The sequence below is a fragment of the Podarcis raffonei genome, chromosome 4, assembly GCF_027172205.1.
Source record: "Podarcis raffonei isolate rPodRaf1 chromosome 4, rPodRaf1.pri, whole genome shotgun sequence".
Taxonomy (NCBI): domain Eukaryota; kingdom Metazoa; phylum Chordata; class Lepidosauria; order Squamata; family Lacertidae; genus Podarcis; species Podarcis raffonei.
In genome coordinates this window covers 33,176,181-33,194,471 of record NC_070605.1, presented here as the reverse complement: position 1 = coordinate 33,194,471, position 18,291 = coordinate 33,176,181, and the positions used below count along the sequence as shown (strand labels likewise).

Below are 18,291 nucleotides of genomic sequence, written 5' to 3'. Positions count from 1 at the left end.
GTAAGCTGCCCTAACAGTCAGTCATCATTCCAGTGGTCTAATAATTAATCCAAATCTGATTTAAGCCCTACTTTACCATAAAATATTACAAGAAATCAAGCTATTAGTTTTCAAATGTAAGTCTTCCACTCACACAGCTTTAGCCCTGACCCCATAGCTCTTGTACTTAACATGAGTCATGTCTTCTTATGAAATAGCAAAAAGCTTAAGAAACTGCGTGGAAAACAAAAAGCAACAGCATGAAATACAGTTTCTATAGGAGCAGCATGAATCAGTGTCCCAGAATGGATGCATGAATAGTTCTGCGAGGCTTCCTAGAAATTATGTCAGCATCTGTTCAAATTTCCTTCAATAGCCATCTCTGGTTCAAACAGAATTTTAAAATAAGAAACACAACTCCAGTGCAAGCTACCCAGGACAGGGCCTACCATCTTGCAAGTCTTTGGTATCTTATACTGTAATGCAGTTATGGCAATGCTGCCACATATTTTGTGTGTGTGTGTGTGTGGGGGGGATTTGCCACCCTGTCCACTCCACTGGTCAACCCCGCACCAAACCTGCTACAATGCAATTTACTTGTCTGATCAAACAAGAAATCATCCCAGCTTTCTCTCTTCTATTCTACAGCCCCATTTCACCCGTTTTTACCATCTCTGTGCCTTCTTCTCCCACCTCCTGTTCTGCAGCCCATGGTAACCTCCTGCATTTCCTCCCTACCACACATTGTAAATACTAAGCACCCTTTTCACCTTCTGCCCAAATATGAGGCCACACCTCCTATTCTGCAGCCCATTTCATACCCCCTCATTTCATCTCCACCCAATTCCCACACTTCCTTCCCTCCTTGTTTACAACCCTGCTTTGTATTCCCTGTTCACTCCTTCTTTCTCTTTCCTCCTCCCTTCTTTTCTCAATTACCTATTGCACACGAACCACTCCTTGCCTTCTCCTCTCTATTTTACAGCTCCTTTGCAAAGACACCACATTTTCATCTTCACCATGCTTTTCCTGCCTCCTTTTTTTTAAACCTCCCTCTTGCACAGAGACCACCCCATTTTCATGCCTCCTCCCTATTCTGCAACCCTCCTAATTCTGTAGCTATATGTCTCCGTATCTTTAAGATGAATAGACTCTTAAGAACAAGCCCATCTGTTAGCTTGCTCAATTAGAGAAGATTAAATGATGGATATTGGATGTATAGGGGTGTTTGGTTGTTCATAAAATACATGTTCCAATTATAAAATTGAATCAGGAACTTCATGTAAAGACAGCACACAGAGCCCAGGGTCGGAGGAAGGGGCTTGCAGTGGGTGTGGGGGCCACCCTGGGTGTCATCACTGAGGGGAGTGACAAAATGCCAGGCGGCACTCACCGCGGGGCCTGCAGCGTGCCCGAGCCATGCGTCTCCTAGGAGAGTCACAGTGGCTTGGGCACGCACAGGCTCTGTGCTGCCCAAATGGTCCACCCACTGCCCCCCCCCAGCTGTAGGGCAGCTGAGTGGGAGGAGGCAGGCAGACTCTGGAGGCCCCGTGGTGAGCCCCGCCCCTGTGGGCTGCTCACCCCACCCCTATGGGTGCCTGAGTAGCTTCCTCTGCCGCTGATTGTACCAGGAGTGAAAGGGTTTAAGTAAAGCAGCGACAAGCAGCGACACTGAGAAGGAATAGTCGCTGTTTTAAACAATGGCAGAAATGAAAGGGCACTGGGAGGAAAAGAGTGGTGGTTTTAAACAACGACAAAGGTTTGAGTAGAACAAGCAGGGGGGAACACTGAGAGGAAAATAGTGGCGGTTTAAAACTACAGTCATTCCTCATGTTACTTTTGCTTCATGTTACGTTCTTTCAGGTTACGTCCTGCGGCAACCTGGAAGTACCGGAAAAGGTTACTTCTGGGTTTCGCCACTCGTGCATGCGCAGATGCACAAAATGACGTCACGCGCATGTGCAGAAGCACCGAATCACAACCCGCGTGTGCGCAGACATGCCACGGCAGGTTGTGCTCTTTTCATGTTGCGAACGGGCCTCCCGAACGGACCCCGTTCATAACCAGAGGTACCACTGTATTATAGTGAGAAGGAAATTTCCTTCCAGACTCTATTTCCCAGACATATGGCAGCCGTATCCCTTCCCCATCTATTCAGGCTTCTCCCGTTGTTTTGAACCACCACTTTTCCCCTCTCAGTGTTCCCCCCTTCTTGGTCCGATGCCACAGCCACTGGTGTTGCGCAACCCGCCTTCTCTTTTGCTCCAGTCCCCTGACTTCGTGCAAATTCTGGGCTGACATGAGGCGCCTCAAAACCTCCCATGAGAGCTGCACTCTGACTTTATGCACATTCATATTTGTGGCACTACAAATCCTCCAGTGGGGACTGCATGATGAAAGACTAGTAGTGCAAATATAGTACATGGATAGTTTAGATTGATGGCAGAGGAAGGATTGGTAGGTAGAAGATTGTGGAGACAGTGCTTGGAGGAAGGTGGAAAGGGTTGGGGATTAGGAACAGACAGACCCTATGAGTCCATCTAGCTGGGTATTTTCTACACTAGCTGGCAATAGCTCTCCAGAATTTCACACAAGACAGTCTGTTTGGGACCTGTCTGTTTGTACCTCAGACCGTCTGCATGCTCTGCCATTTCGCTATGGCACTGCATGCAGCAGTTATGAAGATCCATGGACCAGATATGGCATTTTATCAAGCGTCCAAGATTTTGGATTCATTATCATTTTGAAGTGGGTAGTCACTGATGCGAACTGTGATCTCTTGGGAAAACTAGGATGATGCATGGTGATCTGTGCCTTGTACTGAGGCAGAGAAAAAGGCTGGTAATGGAGTCAGCATGCTAGGAGATTCTTACATGGTCCACTAATGCTGCAGAGTGTGAGTGTGTGGGCACATGGGCATAGCAAAGGGGGGGGACAGGGGGCAGCTGCCCCCTCCAATCAATCAAAATCTATAAAAAACAATACAAATCTGAGGCTCTGCCCCTGTAACAAAAGCCTGTCCGCTCCTAACAAGAACCTGCCTGCCCAGCAAAACTCCTGGGCATGCACGCTTCTATCAGTAAAATGATGAATGATGTTTTCTTCTTTATACCATTAGCAGTGGCGTAGCGTGGGTTATCAGCACCCGGGGCAAGGCAAGTAATTTGTGCCCCCTAACCCGTGGATTTGTGCCCCCTAACCCATGGATTTGCGCCCCCTAACCCGTGGATTTGTGCCCCCTAACCCGTGGATTTGTGCCCCCTAACCCTAACCCCCAGATGTTGCGCCTGGTGCGGCCGGCCCCCCCTGCACCCCCCACGCTACGCCACTGACCATTAGAACTCTTTATCAAAACGGGGGAGGGAGAAAGTGAATGAGAGGGGAAGAGGGGGGAAGCGCTGGCAGCTGATCTTGTAGGCTTTGGTGCCACCTGCTGCATGCTATCTCTCACTGCAGCAAGGCTAATAAATATAGTGAGAAAAGCCCTTTGAGCAAGACTGGAAAATGTTTGTTGCATTTTAAAGAAACTATTTGTTACTACGGGGCAGCATTTGCCATTTCTAGAATTGTGATGTGGGCAAGTTTTGGGCAAACTAATTCCCTGTCCTCTGATCCTTTGCAAACCTTGACATCTCCAAAAGCTCACAGCCAAATGGTCACTTTAATTCTTGCTAATTCATTTCAAACCCAAAGACACAGCATGCTGAATTTCCCTGCTCTGTAATGGCAACATGCTGCTCTTTCCTTACAAACCTGCCCAATCGTAATGTTTTTCAAACCTAACAATTCACATTTCAAGCATTGTTTGAATTGTTGTTTTTAATTTTTTACCACTGAGAATTTTATTTGATTGATGAAATGTGAATGGAAAGGAAAGGGAGAAAGGGCTTCAAATAGCTTAGCATTCTTAGTTTCAAGAATACTCTGTTGTAAGGTAGAGAGATGTAGATCTTAGCAAACAGCAAGGAACTTGCAGGTTAATAAAAAGTAGGTGGAATATGCTGTGTAGAGAGGTTGTGGAATTAGCAAATGGAAAATCACTAGGGGCATATGCAAGACAAGATTCAGTTCTGATCCCACTTTGGCACTTCAGAAAGTGAGATGATTCAGCTTGGACTGCTTTGGAGGAAACTCACTATGTATTGGATTCAAATCAAAACATCTCTTTAGAAAATACAGCACTTTGCGCAGTCCCATTGCAATAATGGGGAGAGCAACAAACAGGCACATGATGATTCGATGAAAATTGTAGGCACAGGTGTCCCTATGGATGATGCCAGCCAATTTCAGACAAATAGGTGCTGGGCTTGTGTGTGCGCACACACATTTGCATGCACACATGCAAGAAGCCTTTACATTTTGAGTTTTGTTTTTTGTTTTTAAAAATTTTGTTTTTTGTTTTTAAAAATATCATTGCATATAATATTTTGGGTTTTGAAATCGGACCGAATTTGCAGACATAGCTGCTGCTTCTGAGAGAAAAGTTTGGGAGACAAAGATTCACTTACCCCTTGGGATTCAGGGTGGGTGGGATTTGTATAAATTGGCACATGTTGTAGCCATGTCTCTAGGTACGTAACCAGAAAAAATCAGATGGATAGGTGCATAAGTTAGGGAGTGTAGGCATTTTTAGGTATTTTGTTCGTTCATTATTTGCTTGTTTGCTACCATTTGGGTGAAAATCAACCAATGTGTCCCATCAGTGTAAGAATTTCTACCTGCATAACAAGACGTCCCCCACTCTTTTCCCTCTGTGCATTCTTTGTAGCCTCCACAAAACTCTCCAGGGGGTTGTGGGAACCCTTCTAACAGATTCTGAAGGTGTGCAGCAGGAGGAGCAGGGGAGAACATCCCATTGCACATATCATATGTAACATTAGGTGTGGTGCAGCTTAATATGTGACTGCCAAGGAACAACTGAGAGCCTTAAGGTGTATTGCTTCTGGACAAGTGAGGCTGGAATCAGCTGCACTGCAGAGTTCCCTATCAGGAACACTGTAGTTCAGTCAATCTCTGTCCAAAGTAGGGATTGCGCTAAGCACCAACCAGCTGGTTGGAAGCCTTAGGTGGAAAGACTTCCTTTCCCCTATGGTTTGTTTTCAGTTGATTCGTGATGGCAGCAAACTCCATTTCCTTTGCCTGCAAACCATGAAGGCAAAAAATTATTTACCATGGTGACTAATCCCACTGGTCAGAGTTGTCTGTGGTGGTTGGGAAAGGTCAGGATCTAGCCTGGTGGCCAGTTCCAGTTCCCAACCCCTTCTTTAGCAGGAAAGTGGTGCTCTTCCCTTTACTCTACCAGATGACCAGTATGTAAGTGCTGGGTGAGTTTGACTTACATTCTGTGAATTCAATGGAACTTCACATACCTAGTTGGGGAGCTGGTGCCAGTACCCACCCACAGAGCAGGCAGCAGTAGGACACCAGGCATCTCCCAGTTAGTGCTGCCTCTCAAGCCATTCTTGGATGCCCTAATCACTGCAACTTTCTCTGTTGCCACAGACACACAGTTACAAAGTTCAGTAAGAAGATATCAGTACTCCTTCTACAATCATTTCAAAAAGCATTGTAATTGGAAATAAGGAGAGACGTGTTAAAGTTATTCCATTTAGGTTCAAAAAAACAAGCACCTATACTCTCCTCACTTACATTGCTGGCATTTTACTTTTGGGAAATGGATCCATTTTCACAGACACAGTGTCTGTGCCTTTGTGCTCCTTCAAATTGTTCCTGAAGCTTCAGGAAGAGACTGATTTGCTTTGGACACCCTTGAAGGACACTGTCTTTGGATAAGTCACATCCCTCTCTGAAGAGCACAATTTGGAATTCAGGATTCATCCAAAGCAAATGCAAAACTTATCTTGCTACATAATAGAATTGGAAGGATGTCATCACGCTGCAGTTTGCATGGCTGCCAACAGGTGGTTGAGCAAACTGTAGCGTGACAACAGAATAGCAGGTGGGTGGCCCAGGTAGGCAAGTAAGGAAGTGGGAGGGCAGCTCAGCCAAGCAACAGAGGAACAGGTAGGATAAAATGGGGTAGCTTTCTAGCAACCATTATGGCTGTCAGTACATACCTCACACTGATGCCATCATTTCGGCCTCAGTGATATAGGAGGTCAGAGAGGAGAGAAGTAGCAGCAGAACAGAACAGTTGCTGGGGAGCTGCCCCAGTCTGTCCTGTCTACTCTTCTGTGGCTTGTCTGTGCTATGGTTTGGCTAAAGTGGAAGGGGAAGGGTGTAGCTTGGCTGAGCCTGTAGGTGAGTGAGACTGAGGGTGGTGGTGGGGAACAAGATGGATGAAGGGAGACAGGTGGGACATCAAGGTGGAAAGGATCAGCATGGAATGAGCTTTGCAAACTTTCTTGTGTTTGTATTACTGCTGCCGCAAGCAGGCAGAAGGTAAACAAAGGGGGGACAGTCTTCCTTCTCTCTCTTCACGTGGGGAGAATGAAGGGGAGGAAAGAAGCTTATTTTTCTACTTTGTGTTGCCCCGAGAAGAGTGAGAATGAAGCCTGCAATTAAAAATGCAGGCTTTCTCTCTCTTTGTGCAGCAATGGCAGTTGCGAGTTGGAGAGGGAGATTCAGTCTCCCCTCTCCCGCGCTGCCAGTGGTTACAGTGAAATTCAAATGAATGGATAACAAAATGGAATCAATTTTAATGAGCAAACAGTGGAATGAATGACGGTTTAAATCATTATTGCATGCCCCTAATACGAATCACACATTCTCAATTTTCATTTGCCTGCAGAAACGGGTATATTCTATTCCAAAGACAGCCTTTTCACCATTTGCGGTATGAAATGCTTGCATGTTTTGTATGTTGTTACAAAAGAGTTCCTGTCTGGTGTAGTGGCAAATTCACTTTTTAAAAAATGTTTCTTGACACTGGAAGTCTGGCAAAGGCAAGAAAAAGGATCCCGAAGTGAGAATTGAGCTCAGTGTTACAAGGAAGAAGTTATGAATCTCCTGGGGCAATGGAGTGTTGATTAGCAAATCTGTAGGTGGTAATACTGGGCTCTAAACACAATATCACACTTCGCATGCAGTAGGAAAGGTTCTGTTTTAAAAAGAAATAGGGGCTGGAATCCATGAGAAGTGTTAGTAATTAGGTGTATAAATCTGATTTATATTTACTTACATGTGGCAGGGTGCATTTACATGATATTCAGAGAGGTTGGTTCTGTCTTTAAAAAATAATAATACACAGGGCTTTGCTAAAAAGTACACATTGCTTCAAGCTCTCTCATTTTCACTCCTTTTGCAAAAGTGGGTGTTGCCTGCCATCTAGTGGCATATCTGCATTTGGTCTCTGTACTTTAGCAAGAATCTATTCTTTTGCCACAAGGTGGAGAACTGGCACAAATTAGGAACTGGCAAGCATTTAAGAACTAATCTGTTAATAGTTCAGCAGTTAAAGAGCAGCAAATCTCTTTATCTGATCTATAAGTCTCATATGTAATGAGAACTTATTAAGAAATGACACATCTTCTAAAATTGGAAACAATGAGAACAATGAGAATTGAACAGGAAGTTTGTGTATTGCTTAAGCCCACAGCCACCAATGTAGCATCTGTGGGCACAGTGACATCCTTAAGGTCTTCACCTGGCGCCCACAAAGCCTCTGAACCTCCCCACTCACCATCTCCTTGGTCATGAAGTAGTGAGGGTGCTAACCTCTCCCTCCTTAAAGTAAAGTTAAAAGCCAGTGCCCAGCTTAGCCTCAAATCTCTGAAAAGTTAACAGGCCTAATTAAGGCACATGACTTGCACAGCTCCAGGTTTTGCTTAAAATACAATGGCAAATCCTAAACCACAGTCTAGAGCAGGGTTTCCTAAACTTAGCAGGACCAGAGCTCAGGGATGATGGGAATTGAAGTCCCAAAACAAGTAGAGACTCAGGTTTGGGAAACTCCGGTCTAGAGGAAAAACATGAACAACTTATAAATCTAAATTTTGCTTTCCCCAAATATAACCCAGGGCCAAGCAGAATTAAAAGGGCACAACTGAGGGAGAGGATTTTGAGTTCATGCACTGGGGGTGGGGAATTCATGAGGACTGAGGGGGACAATCCCAACCACACTTTATATGTTTAAAAAATGCCTTGGCAAATATGTCTCTGAATGGATGTGGGAATTACAAGTGGAGAGATTGTAGTTGTGCTCAGAACCTGCTTTTAGGCTTCCCATGGGCATCTTGTTGGCCACTGTGAGAGCAGGATGCTGGGCTAGGTCGGCCTTATCTGACAGGCTCTTCTTAGGTTCTTATGATGAAGACTGGAAACACCAGGGAGATCTGAACGTGGACTCTTGAATTGCTGTATTTTAGCCTTCGCCAACCTGCTGTGCTCCAGTAGTTTTGGACTACAACTCCCACCAGCGCCAGCCAGCACATGCTGATGGGAGTTGTAGTCCACAACATCTGGAAGGCACCAGGTTCATAAAGGCTATTGTGTGCAATGATGCGTGTGCCTACTGTATTCCTTGATGTGTCTTAGGAACAAAGCAGAAATAGGTAAAGAGAAACAAGTTATGCAGCTGGAGCAAAAACACAGAGGAAGGGACATATTTCGTCTCCCCCCTTGAGGCCTGGAGAGCTTGGGGTTTTACACATGCCAGCACCTCAGCTAGAAGTCATTTTTCTAGTCTGCTGACTCTGTTTGCCAGGGTTTCTGAAGATGAAATCTTTATTATCAGGGAGGCTTAAAGGGGGGGGGGAATACAGTTAATTCCATTTTCAAGGTCATGCTTTGAAAGTTATTAATTTCTTTCTTCCAAGGCTCTGTACTCAGTTCCGAGGCTTTGGGGGTTTGCAGCTGGTACTTAGTAGGCTACACTTAGGGATTTTTCCTCCTGCTTCTCTGTTGTACAGGGAAAAATATCCCCAATTTCGCTGCTAGAAGCATCAAGTTCATAATGCTCTATTTGCATCCTATTCTCATTCTAAGGGCTTGCCCACACTTCCGCTTGTCCTGTTGCTTTCCTCTGGGAAAACCCATTCTCCGCTGCTGAATTGGAGCAAACGTTAATCAGCTTTTCTGCAGAAACCAGGTTTTTCCTTACAGAAAGTTGAACCCATAACTGTTGTTTATAAATGCTTATGGAACTTTGCAAGAGAGTAGCTCAGGAACTTAGATATATGTGGAAGAGGGAATTAGAATATTTTATATGGAATGTTCCTTTGGATTTGAAATTGAGATCAATCCAGCAAAATAAATATTTTCAGGCACATTGGACTCCACAACATAGGAAGGCACTGCCCATTACAGATATAGTTTGAGATGTGGTGCTGAAAATGTCTCATTGAGGCATATAGTGTGGGCTTGTACAGTGATATATTCTTTTTGGTCTGAAGTTGCTGCTGTATCAATTTGCATTGGCAAAATCCTTGCTATTTGCAGATGCTCAGGCACTTTTAAATTAAATTCCCATCATACAGGGATTAATGACAGGAAGGACAACAAAAGAGGATTTTGCAAACCCTTATGATCATCAAGGGATTTATACTTCAATAGACCCAATGTCTATCATGCAGTGATCTGAGGACCTAACTGCCTTGGCTTCATTTCAACATATTTCTTTATAGATATCAATGTCATGTGGATACCTATTTTGACATCTGGAGGGCTTATATCAACCTGTATGTTTAACTTAAGATGGATGTACTGATGTTTATTCTATCTTTAATGTGCGCTGGTGGTAATTATTAGTATTCTTCTTTTGCTTTCATATTATTAATTTTCACAATTCTTTCCTTTTCCTTTTCTCATTGTTAAATTTGCAAATAAAAAACAAGCACACTTCATTTTCTCCTTGATCTTACTTGTTGGCAGGGGTAGCCAGTGTAGTTTCCTCCAGAAGTTACTGCACTCAAACTCCCATTAGCCCCACCAGCATGACCAATGGTCAGGCATGGTGGGAGTTGTAGTCAAACCATTCACAGCGCCTACCCCTGATCTAAAGTACCATTCACACTTCAGTGTCAAAAAGCATTCGACTTTGTGGAGTCATAGGGAGGAACAGTCTTAGACAGTAGGTCTCAGTGTTGCTGCATAAGCAACATATTGATAGTAGTAAACAGCTGAAGATATCAGTGGTCCATTAAACCATACTACACTTTTCAAAGGGTACAATATGTTCTCGCTAATTAGCTACCCAATGGCCCACACAGAGAGATTGACAGAGAACACTTCTGTATTTTCACTTTTGTGAATGCTATTGTATCACCCTGTCACACTGTGTTCTGGTCACTTGACCGTTTGTGGGCGGCATTCTGTAATTTTCTTCTGAAGAAATTTGTCTTGCCATTGCTTCTCTCTCACACTAAGATCACATTGCATTTGCTCAAAGAGCATGACAGAACTTTTAAGACTGATGAAATCCCTCCACTCTACAAGAACAACTTGTACTGTGGCAATTCCCCAAGTGGGAGGATATTTTCAAGCAGTGCTGAGACTACTTGAACTTCCCTCGAGTGCAAGGCAGGGCACTGCACAACTTCAAAATAAGTAATCTACTACTGAAGTGTCTCCCCACAACTGCAGTTTAAATCACATTTGCCACCAATGTCCTGCCTAGAACATGATCTCATTTGCCACTGTAGCAAGGATGGGGAATTTGTAGCCCTCCAGATGTTGTTGCACTCCAACTCCTATCAGTCACAGCTAGTGTAGCTGATGAACAGGGCTGGCATCCAACAACAGCTGGAAGTCACATGCTCCTCATCCCTGAACTATAGCCATTCTAATAACTTGTGCACAAAGACGATTCCATTGACTCGGACGTCTTTTGTTTAGTTTTTCTTTTGAGATCTGAATTTTGAACTAATGACTTCAAAGGGTAGATAAATGCTCAGCATGATAAGAAGAGGACACAGGTAGGATGGACTTTACATTATGGAGGACAAAGGAGGAAACTGATGCCAAGCTATCATTTTGGAGCAGCCCCATGTAGTTTGTATTTTATAACAACAACAACAATAACAATTATGTAACATTTAGTTATGCCCTCCACAACTGCCCCTATCCTCATGCTGTACTTTCCTTATTATGGGAATATATTTTACATTTCTACAAACACAGGCAACATGGGGATGCATAGGACCGGAATGTTTCCCCTGCGTTTTCTTCCCTTGGAAGCCCATCCATTTGGAAACCATTCTCTGCTTTTCTACAAGACCAGGTTCTTTGGAAAGGACTTGCTGTTTTTGTTGTTAGCATAAGCTAGCATATGCAGTGGTATTAAATCATGCAAGCCCAGTCATGTGTAATGTGCTTTTTTATTATTGCCAATGCTGAATGGGAACAGTGTCACCAACAGGCTCAGCCCCAGTGCCTGAGTCCAGAAGATAAAACCAACACTTCCTAAAATGACTTTACCAACATGGGTTAGTGAATGGAAAGACTGTTCACTGGGGAAAATAACCATATGGGAAGCCAAATTGTCAGGCAAATCCTTTGATGGCCTGTGATGTGTGGAAATGGTAAAAGGGGAAGCTGTTTGCTGTTTGGCTGCCACTGCCTTAAGAGAGAATAATTTGAGGTTAAAGTGAGACATGCCACCCCACTCCACTCCCACTGCCACCCTTTTAAATTCCCATTTACCATTACAGAACCAGATACTGTTATTTGAATGGGAACTTAGTGACAAGTGGAACGGACAGAGGAGAAAGCAAAAGCAGTTGCCTTACTTATACACTTTCAGCCTCTCTGCTTATTAAAACCTAAAAGGATACCAACTATTAATGGGACAGCAGACTTTTTTCTTTCAAAAAAATTGTTGTTGTTTTTTAATACAAGTGCCTATTAAAACAGAAGGCAAGCATAATCTTAAAGCAGGTTTCTCTCTTCTTCCAGACTGGTGATATGTATTATTAGGGACTCATCTAAAAACAAAGAAAACACTCTTCTTTCTTCAAAAACATTTGTGGAAATATATAGACGAAGCTTATGTGAATTTAAACACAGCATACATCAGTTGACCCAAATGCATATGATTCATTTTTAATTTTGGTTGTAATCCAAATTTATATACATTTTTACCATACCCTTTTCTCAAGGAGTTCGGGTTGGCATAGATGGGGCTGTATGTTCATGTGTGATTCTCTACATTTAAAGTTCTAAGCAAATGTTTGGCTATCACATTCTTGGAATTGTTTTGTCCTGCTTATAACACTGATACTCAGTATATTTGTCTTTTGGAAACCTCTCCCCCACCCTCAGTTTATTCCAAATCAGTCATTGTCTTCCATCATTTGACTGAACTCTGAACAGTGAGTTTCCGTTTTACATGACCCCTGTTCTGGTTGTCTCATTTTTATCTTTAAAGCAAGATATGTTGTTACCCAATCAGCTTCATATCCAAGTGGGATTTTGAACCCTGGTCTATTCAGGCAATCATAAGCACTCTCCCCCTAACACATCACTGGGTCTCCAGTATATGTTTGCATATGCAAAATAAGGGGTGAGCAGCTAATAATAATAATAATAATAATAATAATAATAATAATAATAATTTATTATTTATACCCCGCCCATCTGGCCGGGCCCCCCCAGCCACTCTGGGCGGCTTCCATAGAAACCAAAAATACAGTAAAATATCACACGTTAAAAACTTCCCTGAACAGGGCTGCCTTAAGATGTCTTCTGAATGTCAGGTAGTTGTTTATCACTTTGACATCTGCTGGAAGGGCGTTCCACAGGGCGGGCGCCACTACCGAGAAGGCCCTCTGCCTGGTTCCCTGTAGCTTTGCTTCTCGCAATGAGGGAACCGCCAGAAGGCCCTCGGCGCTGGACCTCAGCATCCGGGCAGAATAGTGGGGGTGGAGACGCTCCTTCAGGTATACTGGACCGAGGCCGTTTAGGGCTTTAAAGGTCAGCACCAACACTTTGAATTGTGCTCGGAAACGTACTGGGAGCCAATGTAGGTCTTTCAAGACCGGTGTTATATGGTCTCGGCGGCCGCCCCCAGTCACCAGTCTAGCTGCCGCATTCTGGATTAGTTGTAGTTTCCAAGTCACCTTCAAAGGTAGCCCCACGTAGAGCGCATTGCAGTAGTCCAAGCGGGAGATAACCAGAGCATGCACCACTCTGTCGAGACAGTCTGCAGGCAGATAGGGTCTCAGCCTACGTACCAGATGGAGCTGGTAAACAGCTGCCCTGGACACAGATTTGACCTGTGCCTCCATGGACAGCTGTGAGTCTAAAATGACTCCCAGGCTGCACACCTGGTCCTTCAGGGGCACAGTTACCCCATTCAGGACCAGGGAATCCTCCACACCTGCCCGCCTCCTGTCCCCCAAAAACAGTACTTCTGTCTTGTCAGGATTCAACCTCAATCTGTTAGCCGCCATCCATCCTCCAACCGCCTCCAGACACTCACTGACTGTAATGCAGGAAGCCACCAAAACTGAGGATCACCAAGGTTAGATTGGCTCTCTGGCACACCTCATATCTGCTTTGGAGCTTAGAAGAATCTGTTGAAGGTCCAAAATGGTTTGAAGCCTGGACTTGTATTTAGGTATTTAGGCTCTTGCATATGCCAACAGCATCATCAGAATACACCATGAAGCTTGGCAGGATTAGAACTTTCCTGCTCATGCTGAATGGGTCCCCTCAATTATCCAGCATAAACAGAAGTAGAGATAAGGTATAATTTAGTTCACAGAACCACCCAAATTCTCACTTCTCCAAGCAATGCACAAACCAAAACACAGCTCTCCGGTGAAATTTGCACTTCTCTGAATTTTGTAAATCTATCCCTATATGGAATGTTACTCTTACACCCATGTTAGATTCAAATCTGATTAATATGCACAGCCTTATACAAAGCTAGTCCTAAGTATGCCTTTTGAGAATTATGAGATCATTTTAAAAGATGGACCAGCAAAACACGTCCCCATCACTTGATTTGACTTGGTTAGATCAAGGGAAGAAAGTTGTTATCACATTTCTTGCACACAGAAAGCCATCCAGAGAGAGTGAGTTTGTTGCTAGGACAGAGTGATCCCATTTACTGGGGGACTCCTGGACAACAGAAACCCTTGTTAAAAATATAAATCCATCAAACAGAAAGTTGGTCATACCTTTTTGAGGAAGCTCCTATTTTTGCCTTGAATCCCTCCAACCAACCCCTTTCTCACTATAGCCTATAGCCCACCATTATACCCATCCTCCAAGTGAAAGTGTTAGTACAAGCTAGAATATCTACATCTAAGAGGAAACTAGCTACAATCTACAGTCAATGCAGGGCCATTCTCCAATCAGCATCTGCTTTACATAAACGGAACTGTTATTCTCCCACCACCACCAACCTCGTCTACTTGGACTCACTTACTGTAACCATGTGTCTGGTTTAGGTATGTGAAAAGAGTGGCTGATTAAATTCAGCATTACCACCACTTTGCTATTGCATCATCAGAAAGCACGAGGGGCAATGGCAGCTGGAGAACAAGGAAGGTGAAAGGAATTGAACTTTAAGCTAGAAGTGGATACAAGACACGAGGGACAGCTTGGTTTAGGAAGCTGGTGAACCTGGTAGAACTTGAGACTGTGCTGCCTCCACTATCGTTCTGCTTGTGTGGGGAGACGTTTGCCCAAGATTTTGGTTTAGAAATGAAATGGGGGGCGTGGGAAACTTACTGTATTTTTTGCACCATAACACTCACTTTTTTCCTCCTAGAAAGTAAGGGGAAATGTCTGTGCGTGTTATGGAGGGAATGCCTACGGGTTGAATACCTACGGATTTTCCTCCTCTAAAAACTACGTGCGTGTTATGGTCGGGTGCGTGTTATAGAGCGAAAAATACGGTATCTATAGAAGCACATTGAAACCCACAGCACTTTTAGCAGAAGAATGCGCACTCTAAAAATACCTTTGCTCTGGCATCTAAAAAGATCAAAATAGCTTTATTAGACAGTAAACAAGTTTTTGTTAGGTAATCCACAGTGGCTTGCATCCCAGGCAATGCAATAGCGACAGCCTTTTCTATACCTATCTGGCTGCTGTTGCCTGTGGTGACTACATAACGCTTATAGGTTAATGGTGACAAAATAGTAAATCATTGCACAGGATATTTTATGAAAATGCTGCTTTACAATGAGAATGGTTTGCCTTTAACAGCAAAGACCCATACTAATAAAGTTTTAAAAATCAGAAATGATTCCAATGTGTCCTTGTAACGCCCATGTGGTCAGGAAATGCTAATTCATATTAAACACAACAAAACAAGCGCCACAGCCTAAGGCTTTAAGAGCAAGGGTGATATGATCAAAATCTTAGAGGAGCGCATTCATGTCTGAGAAAAGAAGCCATGTCTACACAGTTTAGGGATTTGATAATATTTTTCCTGAGGCTCTATCAAGAGGTGAATTGTAAAGGCAGAGCGAACAGTTAGTAAAGCACCAATACCTGTGCTAATTGCCCATGGCAAAGAAACTGCTGGGAACATTTGGCAGAGAAATAAGGTTCTACATATTAAAATTATAGATTTGCTCAGTAATCCAGGATGCACTGAAGGTAGACTAGGATGTAGCTTATGTGAATCAAAATCGAATGCTTGAGCATTAATTCAAGCATGGAATAAATCAGACTGACACATTATACATGCAAGATAAAGTGCTATTAAAACTTTACAGGTTAAAGTTTTGATCATGTGGGTACAAATATATATTTCTCTGCTGATATTTTCATTCAGAACTGTAGAATTTTAGAACGGGAAGGGGCCCAAATCTAGTCATCTAGTCCAATTCCCTGCAATGCCTCAGTCCAGAGAATCCTATGCATGTTACTTCTAAGTTCCAGTGTTCAATATGTTTTAAAGTAAGAGTGTACCCTTGAAGTATAGGATTTACTCCCTGGTAAGTGTGATTAGGACTGTAGCTTTATCCTTAGGCAGGAATGAAGTGAGACCAATATATTCCTTACCCGATAAAACCACAAATCTAAAAAAAATCAAAAAAATCTGGGTTAATTGCCAACGCTTTAAGGTCAGCTTTGGGGGCTCAGTTCTGTGTCTCATTATCAGATGGATATTTAACAAGGTGCAAGGCCTTCTCAGTGGTGGCATCTAAACTGCTTCTCAGATACGTTCTATTACTTTTTTCAGTAAAGAAATTTTAATATTCAACTTGTCCTGCTGTGAGATAATTATTTCAGGTAAGTTTTTTATTGTTAATAATTGTATTTATTTAGCTTTTAAACTTGAAGCTACTTTGGGTGGATACATACATATATCTGGATGCAAACAAATACAGCCAAATGATAACTATGAGTAAAGCATTCCTTATATGTGTTGTGCGTGCATGTTTTTAAGGCACACACAATGTGGGTGATTAATTTAAATATAACTCTTTGTTTTCAATAAAACCTAAATTTAATTAATATAGAGATGCTAAACACAATCCCAGAGCAGCCCTTTAAAGATGTTATTCTTGTATCTGTGCACATTTTCATTCCTGCTTCATATGATAATCATATTTATTTGATTTATTTTTAGACTGCTTGTTTGCAAATGGCCTACTTTATTGCTTTTCTTCAGCTTTATGGTAAATAAATATACAGGATTTAATTTAATGGTACATTGTTTTTGTATCTGCTTTCCTTTAATTGTATTTGTAGATTTGCCTCTGTTTACCCAGTTGTAGCCAGTGGCTACAATGTTCTAACCATCTTAGTTTCCCCATGAAAATGTGTGGATTCCCTTTGAAGAAATGACAGCAAGCAAGTGACAATACCAACAGGTTGTATGCCCTCATCCTCTTGATTAATAATCAGTGCTGCTATTGCTGCACTGCAGATGTGGGAAACATCATTATGCTACCAGATGATTAGCAGGTGGGTGGTCCTAGTCATATGTCAAAGTTGGCCTGCCCACTAGACCAAAAGGGTTTCCCACACCTGCTGTATTGGCTGTGAGGGTTTGTTGTTGTTGTTCTGGAACCAAGTTGCCCTTGCAGACCAGCAACTCTCAAAATTATGTTGCGAACTGCCCTAAGTTCTATGGATGAAGGGTGGGATACAAATTCAATAAATAAATAAATAAATATCAATGGTGCAGAGAGTGGAAATAAGTGCTTCCATTTCTATTAAGCCTATTGGATACCATTGTCACTGGGTGTCTTCCAATAATAAAAGCACACACCAGTGCTGTGTGGGAGCCTGGGGGTGCTTTTTCAAAGACATACCTTGAACCTGGATCACCAAGAAACTGAGTGAACAGCAGAGCTGGTGAAAATACCGGAGGCTGATATTTTTCAATATCTCCTGCTATTCATTCGCCATGTAGGGCAGGCCCAAGAAAGACCATCCTCATTGCAAGAGAGCATATTCCACATATAGAATGCAAGTGAACCTTAACATTGCCAATGGGACAGTGTCTTCTACTGCACCTGAAGGCAGCAGACCAACTTAGGGAGAGAAGAGGAAATCATAGTCTCCAACACCTTGCTGTCACTCCCTGAGAACGCTAATCCTCTGCATTGCTGCCTGGACAACCACCTCACTCTGCGTAATGGTAAAGGGACGTAGTGGACTACCTGACCATCATACACCAGAGCATTCAAACAAATTGTTACTATGGGGGGGTAATCATCCCATGTTGGCTTCTTCACTTTAGTTTTGAGCTAGTGGATTCAAGATGACATTGTCTTCTCATTGGCTCATACCAGCTCAGAATTGAGGTCAGTCCTTTTAAAAAGACCTAAACTCAGTCTCTTCCTCCATGAGAAATATTTACAATGTCGGGTATAGAAGGTTAGTCCAGAAGCCTCCTCTCTGCTAGGTCAGCTTTCCATGTGAAGTGAGTTTGTAACTGGGTGTTTTAATAAGGACTTTTTTTCAACTTTCAGACCAACCATCTCCCATATGCATTCTGAGGTGATACTTGTCTGTGAGGGGCTATACTATATGGGTCTATATAGGTTTTCTGTTAGAGAGTAATTGAAGACTGAATAACAAATGAAAAATCTCTAATGTGCTGAATTGTTAAAAGATTCAGGTGACCTAAGTTTAAAAGACCAATGGCTTAAGAGTTGAACAGCTGAGTTTGACAGCAATGGGGCACGTAGATATAAGGGAGGGAGCAACCAGAGTGTAGACACGATGTCTTATTTTTACACAACAAATAAACTATTTCCTCTTCCCTGGTTCATCCTACTTATTGAATTGATGGAGAATGACCCAGCTTAAGAGCTACTGTGACACAAAACATATACTGACCTGGAAAAGGATTGGGGAGTGTGGGTAATATTTTCTCTAAGGAGTGAGAAAAACAACAAAACAAAACAATAAGCAACATGCACTTTCCACATTCAGCAA

At 42.9% G+C, this 18,291-nt stretch overlaps 1 protein-coding gene across 3 annotated transcripts in view; it reads right to left on the bottom strand.

Annotated features, from left to right (window-relative positions):
- LSAMP (limbic system associated membrane protein) overlaps positions 1-18,291 on the bottom strand; it is a 446,642-nt gene that overhangs the window by 8,579 nt on the left and 419,772 nt on the right. For 2 of the 3 annotated variants that reach the window (XM_053386082.1, XM_053386084.1), the window contains exon 7: positions 18,193-18,228. The exons of the other annotated variant lie outside the window; for it this stretch is intronic. In XM_053386082.1, the coding sequence (XP_053242057.1) occupies positions 18,193-18,228 (36 nt within the window). The remainder of the gene's footprint in view (positions 1-18,192; positions 18,229-18,291) is intronic. 3 annotated transcript variants of the gene reach the window in all.